General features: G+C 35.8%; 1 protein-coding gene across 9 annotated transcripts in view; it reads right to left on the minus strand.

Annotated features, from left to right (window-relative positions):
* The window catches only part of LOC135222787 (protein unc-79 homolog), an 841880-nt gene that overhangs the window by 73761 nt on the left and 748576 nt on the right, over positions 1–19543 (minus strand). For all 9 annotated transcript variants that reach the window (XR_010316338.1, XM_064261060.1, XM_064261059.1 and 6 more), the window contains 6 exons: positions 16031–16185; positions 14833–14927; positions 14376–14615; positions 12812–12922; positions 4634–4750; positions 3217–3381 (listed from right to left, as the gene is read on the minus strand). Coding sequence is in view for 8 of the 9 variants with exons in the window: in XM_064261060.1 (XP_064117130.1) it covers positions 3217–3381; positions 4634–4750; positions 12812–12922; positions 14376–14615; positions 14833–14927; positions 16031–16185 (883 nt within the window). In the remaining variant the exon portion in view is untranslated. The remainder of the gene's footprint in view (positions 1–3216; positions 3382–4633; positions 4751–12811; positions 12923–14375; positions 14616–14832; positions 14928–16030; positions 16186–19543) is intronic.

Here is a 19543-nt window from a genome sequence, read left to right on the forward strand (position 1 = left end):
AAATCCCATAGCAACTCCAGACTTGCATAGTGTGGATCACATGATCATACAACTATGGTGAACTAACATACATAGCCTGTGGTTAGTTAGAAACACCATGCAATATCTAGTGTCCATATTACATCTACAAAACAGTTAAAATATTTCGAGATAGAACTGGAATGTTCACAACAGAATCTTAACTGAAACACAAAGTAACAGTTTAGTGATCCAGCAAAAAACCTAGTAAGTAAAGATCCAAATGTGGCCAAAATGAATTAATTATACAATAATGAAAACAGAAAAAAATTAAATACTGTACGCATGATAAACCCATTAGAACAAAGATTTGATGAAGACGATACAATCCAAAAAAAATGTGGTAATAAACACCCAAACCTTTATGACATACTATCACAATGAAAGTTGAGGATACGTATTAACAAAACATCCTAAAAGAATTAGAACAAAATAAACCAAAATATTGTTTCTGAACTTCAAAGAGCTCCTCCTACAAACAAGGAACAAAATACTGATGATCATAATAAAACTATTCCATCCGTCAACCGTCAAACCAACATCAAATACACAAAAAGACAAGCAACATCAAGAAACTACATTAATCTATCAACATCAGAAGTAACAAATCAATCAATGGTGGAAACACCTCAAAATGAAGAAGAACAAAAAGAAATAGAAATCATACATCAAATGAATATGCACGAGTAAGTGGGAGGGAGGGGAGATGTAACCAACCCATCACTAGTGCTCACCCCTACAAAAAGACTTAGGGCAAAAAAATTAGACAAACAACACAAGAAATGTCATTGAATATAGAAATAATGAAATTATAAATATAAGGAAATAACTGAGACTGAATCAAAACAACCGATGCATATGTATTAACAATTTTATACAATATAAAATATACAAGTTATAGATATATAAATAAATATCAAACATAAATCCATAAAATAGTAATACAAGAAAGAAGAGGTTCGATTATAAAACAGGCAGAAAAGTTTAAATACTTAGGATCTATTTTAAGACGAGGGAGGATGTGAGGCTGAAGTTGACAGTAAGATAAAAGCTGCATGGGGGACGTGGAGAGAGGTAGCTGGAGTGGTACGTAATAAGAAAATGCCAGTCAAGCTAAAAGTCAAGTTATATAACACAGTGATAAGACCAGTGTTAATGTATGGAGCAGAAACATGTGCTCTAAGAAGAAAAGAGGGAGTAAAGCTTGAGAGAACAGAGAGAATGCTGAAGTGGATCATGGGAATATCGCTGCTTGAGGGATTGGAAAATGATGAAATAAGAAGATCAGGCTTAGTAAAGATTACATAGGTAATAAGAGTCACGATTGAGATCGTACGGGCATGTGTTGAGGATGGATGACGAAGAGAGAGTGAAGAGAGCTTGGGAGGACCCTGTTAGAGGAAGAAGATTGAGAGGAAGACAGAGAATTAATTAGATGGCGAGATAAAGTGAAGGAAGATATGGAGAGAGGAGGTTTCGTGGAGGATGATGCCTTTAATAGAAGGCAGTGGAGAAGGCACATCAGGTAACCGACCTCTTAATGTAGGGGTAACAGTGGGAAAGAAGAAGAATAGAACTAGCTTCTTAAACCATGCACGAGAAATAAACTTTTACACACCTGAAATATTTGTCAAAACTATATATATACCCCAGAACATCATAACCAACATGCACTTGACATATAAGACGTAAAGGTTCACACAATCCAACAAGCATAATGGGTCCAAATCTTTGTCAGGCAAGGGATTTGCAGCTATATCGCCTGACAAAACAAACCCATTTTCCTTGCACAACATTGCTTCTGTTTTCACATCAGAATAATGTGCAATATGACCAGCTATGAAAATTAATGAAGATATCCATCCCAGATAGTATTTGGAATTTTTAGCTATAAAAACGAGAATTACTTCAAAAATTATATGAAGATCGTAAAAATATAAAATCGTGTTGGATTCCTACCTATTTAGGCATTAAAGGAAATGAAGAAGCTGACAAAGCAGCGAAAACTGCAGCTAATCTTGTTTTATTATATTAATCTCCAACCATTATAATAAATAAACATCAGAATATAGAATAATGAACCAATGAAAATAGACCATCCCAAATGTTGGGATATAGAATTCATCATTTCAAAAGTTATGACTACTTAGAATTGGTCCCTCACGTTTGACCTAAGAATATTTGATGAATAGCTGCCATTATTTAATCAATGTATGTACAGACTAAAGGGTAACACTAACAGTTACAACGCTTTAATAACTGCCACAAATATAATCAGCAACGAGCGTCAAGTTGTGAAAAAAAGGAAAATTTTGTTATATTCTCCATCATTTTTAAGTACAAGTATAAAATTTTAAGATGTAAATTAATAAATAAAATCTGAAGTTTATCAATAATAAAGTGTCAGCTATGAGAGCTAAATCAACTCGCTCAGAAATCGGGTTAGACTGCCTAATATTAAGTTGAAACATATTTTAGATGCGAGCTTCGTCCACTGGATGGAATGTTAATACACTACACAGTTACAAGACATGAAATTAGTATTTTTTCATGAGTTTATATCAATACATAAGGCAGTTGCCTTTATAAAATTTTGGTTCACTACGCACATGCATGTCAATGAGACTTTAAATTTTACTTATCACACCTATGATGATTGGAGGGACTTGATGATGCCAAACAATATCCCAGTTATGAGAATGATTTGATAAGAGACTGATTTGATAAATGACTACTCATGTATACAAGACTTCTTTGATTATTTGTTGGGATTGATTTGATAGCTGAATACTCCCCTAAGAAAGACTCTTTTTTTAATCATGTAAGTTTCTTTATGTTTAACACACAACTTGAAAATGTGAAGCGTTAAAGCAGGCATTCTATTCTTGCATTAACTCTGAAATCCCGCAATCAAGACAATGTTGTGAACACAGCCTTTTGAAGGCAAATCTTTACGGAATACAAAAGCACTTTCAAAAGAAACAATGTGAAAATCAGTTTTGAAATCTCTTTTATTGGAATCTCTGAAATAAAACTACAAGACGGAAGGTTTTTAAGGGTGAAATGTTGCGTCATTTAAAGAATTAATAATCTGTTAGCCCAAAAGCAATATAGTTAGACAACCATCAAAATAATTAAAATGAAAAGAACCGGCGATGTAGTAGCGTCATAACAAAGGCCTAAGATGTCTGATGTTACCTTAACTTTCGTGAGTGTGTGCACATCAGCAATGAATTCTAAAGCATCGTGAAGGTGTGATCGCATACACTCAGCAGCACAGGTGTTAGGTAGATTGTGAATATCTTGGACATCCTTCGGTAAGTCTCCCACAACACTGTTACTGCCCAGTGTTCCGCCACTATCCTGTTAAATAAAGATATATATAGGTAAATAGACAGTGCTATATTTCACAGGCCCCATTATCAGTAATAAAGCAGAAAATCCTCCCTGTATATGAATATTAGATTTATTTTGGGAGTAGACCCTCTCTCAAACATGTCTTGTTGAAAAGGATTGCTGTTTCAGCTCCATTAATTTTATATAGTCTTTGCTATTTTCCTTATCAAGGATTTTTCGTTGTTGCTCAAACTGGCAAGCAACGTGCCAACGGGGATCGTCAAATCCGGTAGAGTCATTCTGGATATTCCTGAGAGAGAGAGAGAGAGAGAGAGGAGAGGAGCGAAACCTGAGGGAGAAGAGAGAGAGGACGAGAACAATTCTAAATAGAAGTAATAGAAGTAGTAATAAAGAAAATCCAGAATGACTCTGCCTGATTTGACGATCCCCTTTGGCACGTTGCTTGCCAGTTTGAGCAAAATCCGAAAAATCCTTGATAAAGAAAATAGAGAAGACTCTGTATACAATTAATGGAGCTGAAGGAGCAATCCTTTTCAACAAGAAATATTAGATCTAATTATACATGGCACTTCGTTTTACTTTTAATTGTCAAGGCCTCACATTGATACTAAACTTTTGTCATTAGCCTCAAAAGTTAATTTTATATAGTCACTAAAACCTAGATCTTAACATGATCATAAAAAAGCAACAAGCTTCGACCTCAAACTCTGCTTAGTACTCCTTGGCTTAGGTCTTAGTTCTCTTCTGACTAATTAGCCAGATCTTGAAAATGGATGTACTGCATATTAGTATGGCATATACAGTACTAGTATTTAAAAATATATATGTCAGTTTACATCTTAATGACATTATTGATAAAAAATTATATAAAAAAAATTACATAAACATGATACGTCATTTAACAGTAATTAAAAGACTGGTTAGTTAATATTGCTCTGCCTTTTCTCACGTTTTCTCCAAATGGCACTACATATATGGTAATACTACTTGATAAAGTATAATTTACTGTTTCTAGTCACGTGCTTTATTTATGACTAACTATTTTTTTCTTATTGCCTGTGTTTTAATATTGACTTTTTATAATTCACGTTAATAGTAATTTGGTCTGAGCTATGTTTAGCTTTTTAATAGTACTTTTAAAGCACAAATCTTCAGTAAATTATATTATTAACTCATTTCTTTTGGAATATTATCTTTGGTGTCCAGTTATAGTTATCCGTAAAAAAGAATAGCACATTTGAAGAGAACAATTACTTACTTGAACAACTAGTTGTACAAGAAGAACTAAATTAGTATCAGGAATGGATGTTTTGAACTTCAGTGCCTGGACTAACTCGTATACAACCAGACGTGAAAGTAATAGTTTGTCTCTCTCCTGAAAAACAAACACCGAAATTTATTACAAAGAACGCATCTCTCCATAATTACAAGTACCTACAATGAACAAGTTTACTCAACTAAACCAAACAATTGTACCTCTATTCTTCAGAGAATGGTCGCCTGCGTTCATCTAATGAAGACTTTTATGTTTCTTACATTTTTGTTCTTACTTCAGTTATCGCAGCAGATAAGAGTGAATAAGCGAGAGGGCAACACTACAAAAATCTATGAAAGTATTTACTGACATGTATGTATGCATGTGGTGTGGTGGCTGAGTCTGTGTATGTAGGCTTTATTAATATATTTGTTGAATATTTGAATATGAATCCATTAACTATATTTTGTTAATTTCTTTATATATTAACATTTATGTTTCGTTACATTTTTTACTCTTATATTTGTTTAATTACTTATACGTACTGTATAAAGTAATGTAAATATTTTTTTCTGAAATTTCTGTTGGACTCTTTCCAGGTATGTTAAACCAGGCATAGTGATGAATGAGGAGGGAATCATAAATATTAACTTGTATCTGCCTCCTCTAGTAATTGCAGTTCATCATTTTACCTGTATAATTTTCGATATGTAAAACACAGGAAGGCCAAATTAATGCATACATTACATTTTAGTACACTGTACTCAATAAAAATAGTATTTCTTAATTCTAGTTTTTTTTTCTGTTGCATATGACAATTATTTACTACATGTATTTATGGGATTTGCAAAGTTCCTGTTGCCATGAGACCTGTTGTAAGGGAAGCATATATAAAATAAAAAAAACTGTGACCACAAAATTATTACAGTCACGCAGAAACAGCTTCAAGTTTTAGCAATAAAACTTGAAGATTAAATAAATTTGAGGTGGAAGTTATTGAGAATTGTTTATTTAGTCCATGTGGAATGCAAAGGACTGAAAGGTTGAGAAATGGTCTATACAAAAATGGCAAAATGGTAGTCAAGACGGAACATTCCAAAAGGCTGTGAACTTGCTGTGTCAAGCGTCCACAAAAAGAATACCAAATGTGTAGAAAGGAAAAAACGAACATTCAAAATTTGGCGAGAATTTAAATGAATATGTTAATAACGTGTACCATTATTATTACATATCTGTATAAATTAGTTCAATGACATCTTTGAATGGCCTTGCTAAACTGTCATAAGGCTCACCGAATGAATTTTTATATATAAAAACATTGGGCTTTGATACATGGAGACTTACCCCTTAGGTGCTGGTATACTCTAATAAGTGCAAAGGAGTTTGAATTCCGCTGTAAAAAAAAAAGCCAGCATTCTGGTTGCCTAACCAAACAAGAAATGACAGATTATATCCACCCACTGTTACGACGTACAAGAGACCAAGAAGGTAGGGCCTTATGCCTAAGTTCCCTGGAGGAAGATGACATTTATGTAGAAAATAAAGTGTTATAAAACTAAGACGAGTCTGTAGAAGTTATGTCAGCTTGCAGTTTTTCTGGCTAATCATAAGTGATGGTTTCAGGAAAAAAGTCCTACGTCCTTCACCTTCTTAAGGGAAGAGGGACAGAAGACAACAAAATTCTTAACTAATAGAACAAGAGTTTATCTTGTACTTCGGTTCTAGCATAAACCCTGTCCTGAATCCACTTAGGAAGGGGAAAAGGAAAGAAGGGGACAACTAATCATTCTTCAATCACTTTCCAAACAAGAACATACCAAGCTACTCACATGTGTATCCAGATTGCACTAGATAATCAAATAACTTGTTGAGTCCCAAGGTATCAAGGGGACCCTTACTTTGTGAGCACTCAGGCAGGGAGGGCACTGAGTTTCAGTTGCATTAGGACTACTGAATTGAGATGACAGGGATCAAAGAAACTTATTCAGAGGTCTGGTAATGGAAACTTGATTTAGAAACTTCTATATCTGAATCAATTCTGCGCCTTTTTCCTCAAACAGGTAGATTAGACAATGTAAAACTTTTTAACCTAGCCTCAACTGGCTCTCAGTGTGGAAGTAATCCAACCATATTTTCAATACTGACTGGTATTGCTGGGTGGATGAAGTCTGTTGTTTTTGCCCTAGGTGCCTAGCAATATTTTAGATGAATAATCTTCACAGTAGACTAGATCTTAAAATATCCACATGTGGAAAGAGGATGCCGTACAACTTTTTCTTCTCCTGTTTGAGATAGATACTGAGGACAGTGTTAAGACTGACTTTCCTACCAATTACTGAAGTAATAGGAACTAATTACTTTTTAGCCAATAGGTGGTTCCATTGAAAGTTAGCAGTATGCTCAATACCTTCATAATATGGGACAATGGATACAGAAGCACATAAATAATTATTTGAAAGGATGGTTTGTCTAGCATCTATTTAAGTAGAGGCTGCCATCCACCACAGCAGAGTCAGTTATGGCAATGAGTGACCTTAGGAAAGACAGCATGAATGCTCAGAGAGTGGCTGAGTAAGAACCTGACCTTTTGATACAAGTCATCATTGTCATACTGCCTAGAATCAACAAAAACCTGAAAATCTTCCCAACCTGTCAATGAGGCATTGATTTATTATTACCACACGGACAGAGGAATCGGTTCGACCTGTTTTGCAGAGTATTTTCCCATGTCAACAGGTAGAATATCTTCCCAACTGCCCAGCTTTATGGGAAAACCTATGATTGGGTGAGGAACCATTGCAGGTCCTTCCTTTCTGGTTTAAGTTTGGCTATGAAGACAACTGACTGCAAAGATCCATCCACACAACTGGCTATTGGGTATGGGGTGGTACTTAACTCCACTTTATCAGGAATCCCTTTCACTGGAGTCTGCTGACTACCACTCTCAGGTTTTCAGAGACACTCTTCCTTGGTAATACCTTGATTAGCCAATTGTCTAGGTAGGCTACCAATTGAATGCCTTCTTTTCTGAGTTCCTACTTTTGCGAAAATTCGCTGTGCTATATCTAATACAAAGGGCACAACCTTGAATCTGAAACCTGTCCTTCCCTATCCAAAATCAGACTGACAGAGGCAGTCCAAGTCCCACATGGTATGAGTGAAAGTACTTGAACAGCAGTGGCCATCCAGATATTGCATATCAGGCCCTAAGGTGCTACTCTATGAAAAAGGTCTCTGGAACCAAAGGCAAAACAGTCCTGGAAGACACTGAAAGCCTCCTTGTATTTATTTCTAGAACAGTGGACGAGGCTAGGACAGAAAAGAGGTGGAACCTTGCAAGGAGCTCAGAAATGGCAGTTCCATTTGAGACTTTTCCCTTAAGGACACCACACTCCTGGGGGTTACACTCAACTGGAACTTTCCCTATTCATAAGGAATGGCAAATGTTGTCCATTCGTTTGTGAAATTGCCAGATGCTGGGGCAGCTGAAATAAACAGCTTCATTTCCAACATTTTCTTATGCTTCTAAGTACAGTGGTTCCTCAGCATACAAATGATTTATTTGTATTTTCGTTATACGAAGTCAAATTTCTGAAAAAATTTTTGTGTGTGTAATGGTAATTGCTTTATATCAAAGAAAGATAAAGGAAAGGAAAACGCATCTTCGAGAAGTTCTGCAGCACGGATGCTTTCGCACGTGTGTTGGAAGCACCTGTTCTCATGATGGTTCTAGAATCGGCAGGAGTTTTGTGGAACTTTACAGGCGCCGAAGTGTCGTGAGAAATGCCGCGACTTCTGATGCAATACTTCGTCGAGAAACTTCTAAATCGTTCCGGTAATCTCGGGAGTCTGTGACGCTCGCCGTAGGCCCCGCCCCCAGAATGCCGTATAAATACGACGGACGAAGTAGGAGAAGGGAGATCATCAGTTAGTCACAGAGTAAGAGATCATCAGTAAGAGCCACAGATCCAATTATCAGTGAGAGCTCAGCAGCAGAGATCATCAGAGAGTGAAATAAGAGAAGAAGGACGAAGCATCGGAGAGGAAAAGTCACTTGAGAGAGAATTGGTTGATTCTAGTCAAGGCGTCTTCAGGAGTGGACGACTGAGTTTTTTCGACGTTGATCGAGGCTTCAGAGAAGAAACGTTCTGCTAGAGGTTTTGGGGAGTTCCTATCCTTCAAGTATCAAGAGTAGACATTATTTTCTGCAATATGGAGTCAAGAAGACGTCTGTAATCGCTGTTCTCCTTTTGTGAAGCCATTGTTTCGAGTTGCAAAACTGATTGGCAAGTACTTTCATTACCTCAATGTTCCCCCAGTTCATGCAGTGTAAGATTTTACCTTTTTTATGTAAATAGGAGACACCATTCTGCATTTATCTTTGTTAGTGAGCTTGTAAATAAACCTTTGTTGTGTTAGTGTTTCTTTCTATATTCGTATCCCCAGTTTCAACTGTTGGTGTTGAATTTTTTTTGTTTATTTCATATCGAACCTGAAGCGGACCTCTCTCTCAGAGGCCATAACACTGTGTACTAGCTAAAAATTAGATTTACAAACTGTTTTGTGGAATCTGGTACGTGGCAAGCTGGAATTATGGGCCTGGATAATAGGGAGAGGGCCATGTAGATGTAGGGATGGAAGGAGGTAGTGGGAAGGCGATAAAACAACTGGGACAATAGTTCTTTTTTCTAAAATGTCAAAGTGGGGATGAGTTACTTTTACAGAGTGCTAAAAAATCGTAAAAAAAGCAAGAGTCACTCAATAGGTATTCTACTATAACAAAACAAAATGATTCAGGCAAACTGAGTGTAAGTGAAAGCAAATGGGTGAAACGTAGCCCAGTCCCAGTGGTATAACTGGAAAGTAAGTGAGAAATGGACCCCTGTCCCCCACCCAATAAACCACCACTATCTCCTCCCTCTCCTTTCTATCGTCTCATTCAGCACATTCCCAAATACTCGCTCAAGGTAAGACTCTCGATTTTTTATATTTTCTATGTTGTATACACTGTGACTGCAAAATTCTAAATATCTGCCTTTACATGATTTATAATTATTAGGATGAAGAGGCAGAAAGATGGCGGCCCCCAAAAGGGGGGGTCTCAGTTCTCATGGATGATAGAGTTGCTATAATTCTCACTGAAACAGAAAAAGGGGCTACCTCAATTGCTTTTGGTGCTACACAAGAAGGGAGGATGATCATCGTCTTTGGCAGTTTCTAAATGCCTGCCAAAGGAGGTACCAAGCACCATTCTGTATTAGGAAAAAATAGCTCTATCTGGAAAATTCCACACATTCTATCGCAACCGCTGTTTTCCTTTCATTGATGAGGTAGTTACAATCATGCAAAATGACACACACTGAGGCATTATTCCAAGGCTTATCCATTATCATGGGTAGGCTTTAGTGTCACTGATCCTCCTGGCTTCAGGGAGTTAAAGTCTCAATATCAGAATCTCAATATCATAACCAGTCAAAACTTTGAAAGTAGGGGGTCATATCTTAATTTCTCTTTAGCCTTGGATTTTTGTTAGCTTGCTCTCAGGACCTAAATTTAATCAATTTTTTGTGCAAGGATTAATTCCTGCACAGGTGATTTCTCAAGACCTTCCAGACCCTTTTAGAAGGTCTTTAAAAAATCTTGGAGATAACCTTCAACTTAATGACCAGAGCTTTTTTTAATTACTATCAAGAATCCCCAACGGCATCACTGATGCTGTGGTACTCAGCATTAAGGTCTTCCCCAATGCTATCCATTGTAGTGTTCAGAAACCGCTAAAAAACTTTTGACAAGATTTTCTAGTTAACGACCACTCCTCTGGGTGAATTAGGCTTGGGTAGCCACATTGCCACTTCTAGGCAAAGGCTTCCAAGTCTAATGAAAGACCACAGTCCCTGGAAGGAAAAGGAACTTCAGGGGGAAGAAGTGTGGGCCATGTTAGGGTTCCTTCTCAATGTTAGGATATTCCATGGGTATAAAAGTACTTTAGGGAGAGGAGGGTGCCCCTATGAGGACCTCTTCAACAGCAGGTTATTGCATGGGTAAAAAGGTACTACAGAGAGAGGAGGTTGGCCATATCAGGAGTACTCTGCAACTCTTATGTTATTGAATGGAGGAGCCTGGATATTTTTTTGAAAGATTCCTCTCATGCTCAAACTTCTAGATTCTGGAAGGAAATATTCTGTTGCAAGGTCCACTTCATCACTAATACTGGGGCACCTATCCTATTGTATGACTTGACCTTTAGCAAAGAAAACACACAGAGAGTTCTTCAATTCAAGAATCTTGGCATAATGGCAAGGGCATAGAATATGCTTTGAAACAGAAGGGAATACTCTAAGCCAGAGCTCTGATAGGAAGATGTACTATCCTCCCCTTATGCTCCCTCTGAAAGCTTGAACCCATAGACTGGTCTAAATCAAACCTGTCCCTCATGGTTCAAAACAGAGAGGAATACTCTTAGCCAGAGCTCTGCTAAGAAGATGTACTATTCCCCCTTGAGCTCCCTCTGAAAGGTTGGACCCAGAAACTAGTCTAAATCAAACTTTTCCCTTATGGTTCGCTGCCAGGAGCATGTTGATTATGTTGCACATGTCCAAAAACTACCTAAACTGAACTTTATACCAGCAAGGCTACGTTTAAGACAAGTGGTACGTGCTTTTCCATTGGAAAAAAAAACTGGATTATGCTGTTTACATTGAGGAAAGCAACATTTAGGTTTAACATGTTAGCAACTCTGCAGTTATGAAAGACAAAACCCATAAGAAACGGTCAAATGCATGCCATATGTATCTCCCAGATAAGAGGAACACGCACTAGCATGAAGCAAATTGACACTGCAAGATTTTACAATCTTGCAATAATTTTCAGTATTGTATTTTCTTAGTGGTTGATCTTCATTATTGGGCAATATGATTGCTCCTTGTACACTTTTCATTGCGTCATTTTTTTATTATTTTAACTTTTGAGTTATTTATAGAATGTATTTTGACTTTCATTCATTTAAAAATCATTTAAGTTTTTAATGTCAATTTAAAAAGTTTTCAAACTTTAGTGTCGGTACCTTAATTTCTCTTCTTGACCACTTCTTATATTCAAATAGAATAGAAATGGGTTAAGCATGGATCAACCCTGAATCTAATTTTCTTCTTGTTTTTGTTACCTCAAAAAGTTGCAATTTTATTTCAGTTTCTTTATTTTTCAGTTGACTGGATAAATCCAAAGCAAAAGACCAAAGGTTTATTCAGTGTAGGTTACCTCCATCCAGGAGGTGCCTACAGGTGGTGAAGCAATATTGCTACCTTTAAAAAGGCAGTTACCCTGAGTGACCCAACAGAAAATATATCTTAAGCTCAGCCTCTTAAAGGTCAACACTGGACCTGGCACTAAGGCAAGGTTAGACATAAATTTTCCCATTTCCGGCAATGTCAGGAACTGGAATTTTATGGCTGGAGAGGCACAAAGTCTAACTCCACCCTACCTCAGAATTTCAAAAGCAGAATTTTCCATAATCCATATCTTTTTATATTTTTCATTATAAAGTCTGCTTTGATGAAAGAATGAAAGATAAATCAAGTTATTACTCAGAGAAAAAATAAAAAAGCCTGACTATGAGTCCAGTCAGCTACCGAGGTGCAAGGCTTTGAAGTCTTAATGTCTAAGACCATCAAAGTTCTGGGAAATTGCTTCTCAGCTGCCATCCTGTAAGCCCCCACTGAAGGTAAGGTGTCCAGGATCTGAGGGAACACATAAGAAAAGAAAGAATATTGAGTGCCTCAAAAATTCTTACAGAGAGCATGGAGAGGATAGGCTGGCAAACTGTGTACAAATTGAAAGTGTTGGGAGGAAGGAGAGACCAAGAAAGTTCTGGTTAGCTGAAGTAAAATAGGCATTAGAACAGAAATATTTACCAAACAAATAATTATTATTGGTGTGCATAAGTCATAAAAAGGGAGTTATCTTTGGAAGAAAGACATGGGAAAAGACGACTCGGAGTCAAGTCCTTTACTTAGAGCCTGTGTAATAATTTCATATACATCACGCTGAGCTAAAAACCCTTCAGAACTTTATATGAATTTGGGCCTGCAATGATACAACCATCAAATATGTTTTGAAGTGTAAATCAAGTACAATATACATTAGTGTATACATGAACTTATACATTAAAGATTGAGAACTTACCCTTGAGAAAATTCTATTGCACAGGTGGCAAAGGTCACTGAGATGCTCATATTTCATGGGTGAATTTTGAATTGCATGGCTTACAAGTTTTGAGACTGGATCTAAGATGCTCTGAAAATTAAGGGAAACATATGAATATTTGTTAATGATTAAAAGAGCTACAATCATGGAAAACTCACAGGGTTAAAGACTGGAAAAATGATTCTCCCAGATTTAAATCTAAAACTATGTAACCTAAGTTTAACTGATAAAGTCTGGGTCAAAGTGCCAGGGAGTAACCACTATCCCAAGAAGAGCAGAGGAAGATATTTTAAATAGGAATGGAAAGAACTAGCCATACAATGAACAGTTCAATGCTAACTCTTTGGGGATTGGGAGGGGATGGGGGACGTCAAAATGTTTTATGTGCCGAAACACTCGCCCTTCACTGACTGAGCAAAAATGCTTAGCAGTAAATAATGACATGTTCAGAAATTCCAAAAATAAACACACATCGATATCATGAGTAAATGTTAGGCAAAAAAATCAGTTTTTATCAGGAAACTCACGATAAATCGGAGAAAAGAAATATCCAATTTCTGTTCGCACAGTGTAAAACTATAAATTGTCTTTTCGATTATATGAAAGCCACTATTTGAGCCACGTATGATACCACAAAGTGTATTTTAAAAAATGCAAAATATAGTTGAATAGCGAGCAGAATGTTGGTTCGGGCCACTTTAAAAAAAATGACTATAAATCTTTACTACAATTTCCTCAGTCTACTCATAGCTGTAAATGAGTACCTATTCCAATGGGGTAGGGTCCGGCTATGGGTTAAATAAAAAAAATCAGCAATGATGAAGAAAAAATGAAGATTAAACGACAACGACGTAAATGGAACCTCTGGCAACAGGCACTTCGTCTGGCAGCCAGGTATACAGCCCAATTGATGGGGACGGTCAGGTACTTGGAGGTCGTCATCCAGCAATTGGCTATCAAAACAACAGTGACCAGCAACCAGACTGGAGCTACAGAGGCAAACCAGAAGAGGAAATGGACAATAGAAGAAAATATGGAGATGCAACCCAACAGAAGAGGATTAAGAAGATTGGCCAACATCTGGAACAAGGAAAATAACACCCTTCAAATAGAACACAGGCTGGTACCCCAAGTAAGGAACATAAAGAAAAAGAACAGGCTCTCCACAAGAGAAAGAGTGAAACTAGAAAGAGAAATAACACCCAGAAACGAAGAACAAGAAGATGAACTAAGAGACGATACCACACTATGAAAACCACTCAGTAGAATAGGATGACTATGATAGACCATAATATAATAATAATAATAATAATAATAATAATAATAATTAATAATAATAATAGTAGTAGTAGTAGTAGTAGTAGTAGTAGTAGTAGTAGTAGTAGTAGTAGTAGTAGTAGTAGTAGTAGCATGAGTCTTAAAATGGAGGAACAAATCTGTAGTTGTGTATACGTATATGTATAAAGATAAAATACATTTACATATACATAACTGTAGATTTGTTTCTCCAATATAATAATTATTATTATTCAGTACCATTTACCTTATGTGAAGCTACACCAATAATTTTTAGGACTGCTACTAAAATCCGCAAGACAGGATTGAGGTCCACTAACAGGTTAACTCCCAGCAGAACTTTACGCAAAAACGTCTCAAACAGTGGAACAAGACCAGAATTCAAGCCACCACCTCCATCTTGACTTACGCATTCCATATACAAGGCAACATTACCAAGAAGGTGACAGAGATTCTCTGTTGGCAAGACTTTCTTGCTGTTCAGATTCTGTGAAAAAGACAAAATTAATTCCCATTAATGTTAAATAGCGAAAATCCGTCTATATGCCTTAACATTAAGTATGACACATGTTATAAACATATATTTACATCTTTTCATTGGAGTAATTCTGCTCAAATGAAGTATTTCAAGATTTATGGAAAATACTGCAATTAACTAATTAAACATTTCAGTTTAAATTACTGCCAGGAGATAAGAAACACACCTCTAAAAGCAACTGAATAGGTGCAGAAGGATTTAGTTCATTAAAATCTGTTAACGCCTGTGCTATGGTTCTAAAGAGCTGTAGTCGATGATATTCTGAAATAAAAACGGAGTTAGTAAAATGTAATCTTTAACAATATTTCTTCTGAAATATTTTTGTTTATCACCCCAATTTCAATTATATATATATATATATATATATATATATATATAATATATATCATATATATATCTATATATATATATAAATATATCTACTATATATATCTATATATATATATATATACTATATGATATATATATATATCTATATATATTATATATATATATATATATATAGATATATATATAGTATATCATATATTATGATAGATATATTATATATTATATATATATATATAAATAATAAATAAGTATAGAGATATATATGATATGATATAGAGTATATAGATATATATAGATATAGATATGTAGATATATGAGATATAGATATTATATAGACTATATTATATATATATATTATATATAGATATTATATATATATTAGATATATTTATATATAGATAGATATATATATATAGATATATATATATATATATATGATTTATATACTTATATATATATTAATATATATATATAGCTATATATATATATATATATATATATCTATATATATATATATATATATATATTATATCTTCTATCTATATATATATGATATATCTAGCTATATATATATTTATATATCCTATAGTATATAGATATATTTAGTAGAATGTCGATCGATGGATATATATAGATAGATACTAGAATATATTATTATATATATATATCTATATATATATATATATAATATATATATATATATATATATATATATCTATATATATTATATATATATATATATATATAATTAAACTATATATATAATATCTATTATATATATATATATATAATATATATATTATTCTATATAATATATATATTTATATATTAGATAATATAATTATTATATTATTATATAATATATATTATATATAATATAATATATCTATATATATAGATATATATATATATATATATATATATATATATATATATATATATATATATATGTATATTACCATTATAAAGGAATGAAATATCTTTTATAACTCGGTAAAATTATAAGCTATAATGAATTTTAAATTTGCAGATACCTTCAATATTTGTATAAAATATCTGGTTGAAGATTTGGTTAGGAGCTAACTGGTGTAAAACACAACGCAAAAACTGTCTTCCAATGCTGGTAGCTGAGCCTGGGAAATGAATTGCACTCTCATACTGCCAAGAAAATACCTCGCTATCGGCCACCCTGCAAAGAATAAACTGATGCTTACAGGAACAACACTTGGGAAGAAAGTCTGTTCACTCTTAAAACCTTATCCTTAACGACATCAATTTATGACATGGATGAAACATTTTACAACAGTAAGGAATACAAGCTCAATATTTTTTTTGTGTTGAATCGTAACGTCAACAGTTACATTTAGGCCAGAAATATTGGGGAAAGTCTTCATCATGAAAAAAAAAACATGAAAATAACTGCTGAGCAAACATCTATCCTAAGAGGCCATTTCATTTTCGTGGCCTCATTTGACCTTTTATCCTAATATTCTCAGTTTTAAAACAATAAAATGGCTTGTATAGGAAGAATGGCTATCATTAGAATTCAACATACAAAATGCCACCAGTTTAAAGATCACCAAGATGTCTCACTTAAACTACACATACGGTTTTAAAAGATCAAGTTTGAGGAGGATTCACAAGAACTCCCTAGAATACGGCCTGTATAAATGATAAAGTTTACCTACTGCCACATACTTAACACAACTTTGCACTAACACAGTTTTCTTAATGTTTATGTTCCAGCATTTGTAATTTGTAAGTTTTACATTTTATCAAGTACTAAGTGGTTTACTATGATGTGACATAACACAGTAAATCTCAGGCATAAATTAAAATAAATGTTCACCATTTCATTCTCTCATTATTTTCTTAGTACTCGAGTAAATTTTTTATTATTAGCATAGTTTGAGACATACGTACATTTTTTTGCATCATGCAACCCCTACACGAAAGAGGAGACTTGTTTGATATGCTGAGTTACAATTGTGAACTGTGTAATTCTATATTTTCTAATTATGGGCACATCTGAAGATTTTTAGCTTAGATATTAAGCGAATATGCAAGTTTACTATGCATTCTCTCGCCCTATATCTATCTACCTACCTATTTACAGGGGATTTGGCTGTTCATGTATCTACCTATTGCAATAATTGCACAATTTCAATTTATATATATTTTGTTATAATGATGTTTCAAAAATGACAAATTTTTTAAGTAATTTGTGTTTTTGCTATCTGAGGCCTTTACATAAGGGATTTACTTTCAGCACAGGCTGGAGCCGGCCGTTTAACTTAAAACAAGGTGGAAATTGGTAGTTACCTACTGACGGAAGGGAAGGAATCCCGTTCATCCATTTGGTAAGCATTCACTTTACCTTTAGGCCCAGGAAGCAGAATGAGGGGTGGCTATAGGCAGACCATTTATATAATGATCTAAGGTTTGCATGTTAGGAAAAATACAAATTACTTGAAAAATTTGTAATTTGTTCCAACACGTATACAAACGCTCAGTCTTACTATATGGGAGACTTACTCCTTGGTGGGAGGATTCTGAGCAAGACTCTGAACTGACTGGGGTCTCTTTCCTAGTCATGTAAGATCAAAGGAAGGAGACCCATGCCTCAGATCTGTTGCACTTGTAATGTTCGACTGTCAGGTTTCTGGGCCTTTGAATAAATGGAAGATAATTTCATTGATTCAGAAATAGGCTTCAATGAACCCACATTGTCAGGGGACAATAAAGCTGAAGATACGCAATGGGTCTGTTCATTGTCAGTCCCTCTCTCCCCTTGCTAGAAAGAGGGTACGAGTTGCATCTATTAATCCAAAAGGAACAAGATTATAGAAAAAGGATACATAGTCATCTAAAACACCTGCATGCCTGCCCGTCAAGCATGTGACAGTTTGGTAACCATCCCTTAGAAGTGTATAAAAGAGAAGGCAAGAGGCTAGTACCACACACTCCTTCTCTTTTGCAGCCTTAGGCAAGATGTTACCTGTCCTTAAGGGTTGGGTGATCTACCTCACTGTTGACCACCCACAACAGAATGCAAGGAAAAAAAAAGTCTGAAGATCTATGGGCAATGTCCCAAAGGTAAAACAGGGACAAATGCGGTCTGTTGTGACTGCATTCCCATCCACAGGTTCATCCTGAATGCTAGGAGGTGAACAATGTCCCTGACTTTATGAAATCTCACCTGGAACAGACGTTCTCCACATTGTCAGCTGTAGAACTGGTAATCCTAGACACCACTTCTTGACCGAACTGGAACCAAAAGCAAGTTGTCAGCACTTAGTTTGGAGGCAAAGTCCTAAGTGGTAATGCAAAAGGCCTTTGGGCATTTGGTAGCCCTACAAATCAGGCAGAACGACAGGAATTCATAAGGCCAAGACTTGAGTCGGGGATGCAAAAGATGTCTCCTAGTCGTGAACAGCTTCTGGAGCTTCTAGGAGGTCACTTATCCAAATACTACCAGCCCCTGTGTTTCTAAACATGGATGCAACAGATGTTTCCTAAAAGTCAACAGCATCTGGTGTTCCCAGGAGGTCACCTATCCAAGTACTGCCCAGACCCAGTCGTTGCTAAACTTCACTCACCAGACGTGAATTGATGTTTTCAATGTGGTGTGGTCAATGGGTGGTATGCCCATGGTCTGTAAAGACAGAGCCGAACAGTAACAACTTCAGTGTGTCGAGATCAAAGGGCTAACCAACTGTCTTCCTAGATTGAACAACTCTTCGAAACATCAAGGTGTCAAGACCTTAATGACTGAACTTGCTGTCAAACATCCATCTTCCCTAGAATGTGACTGGTTGACGGCTGTGCTGCATGTGCTACTGCAAACCCATGTACCTGTACCGTCAATTGAGGAGATGATAAGACAAATAGCCTGCCCCTCTTGTTGACTAAGAAACTTCCAAGATACCGTTCCTTAACAACACCATGGAATGCTTATCGTTGGATCCTAAAACTTGGAGAGCTAAGGAGATTCAGGTTATTGAGGTGCAAAGTAGGTCAGGTTAGGGTAGGTTTAGTTTAGGGTAGGCTAGGTTGAGTTAAGTACCCAACTTAACCTAATCCAACCTAGCTCCTTGAAGAGCAGGTGACTACCTTCTGGTTGATGCCATGAGGCACAAAGTTCCAGGATACTGAAGTGCAGGATTGATAATGTTAGGCTATAATTAGTTGGGCTAGGCTAGGTTAGGTTAAGTACCCAACCTAACCTCTTGATGTGTAGGTGACTGCCTTCCGGTTGATGCCTTGAGGCACAACGTATCTCCAAAGAGGAAGTTTGTAAGATTCCAAGAAGATATTTTACGGCTAACCATTAGGCTAAGGCCTGTCTCACTTCTCTGAGAGAGGAAGGGAAGGAATGAGGAAACCTTCTCAAAGAGTAGAACCCTTTCAATCTGCATGAGGTGATTGAAGGAGAAACTGCCTATGAAGAACTGGCCTCTCCGGTTGCTGCACACGACGAAGCAGGGCATACAACTGCTCAGCTGGTTGCCCCTGCCAAGACTAGGACAACCTTGCAGCAGTATTAT

Source organism: Macrobrachium nipponense, chromosome 8, assembly GCF_015104395.2.
Source record: "Macrobrachium nipponense isolate FS-2020 chromosome 8, ASM1510439v2, whole genome shotgun sequence".
Taxonomy (NCBI): domain Eukaryota; kingdom Metazoa; phylum Arthropoda; class Malacostraca; order Decapoda; family Palaemonidae; genus Macrobrachium; species Macrobrachium nipponense.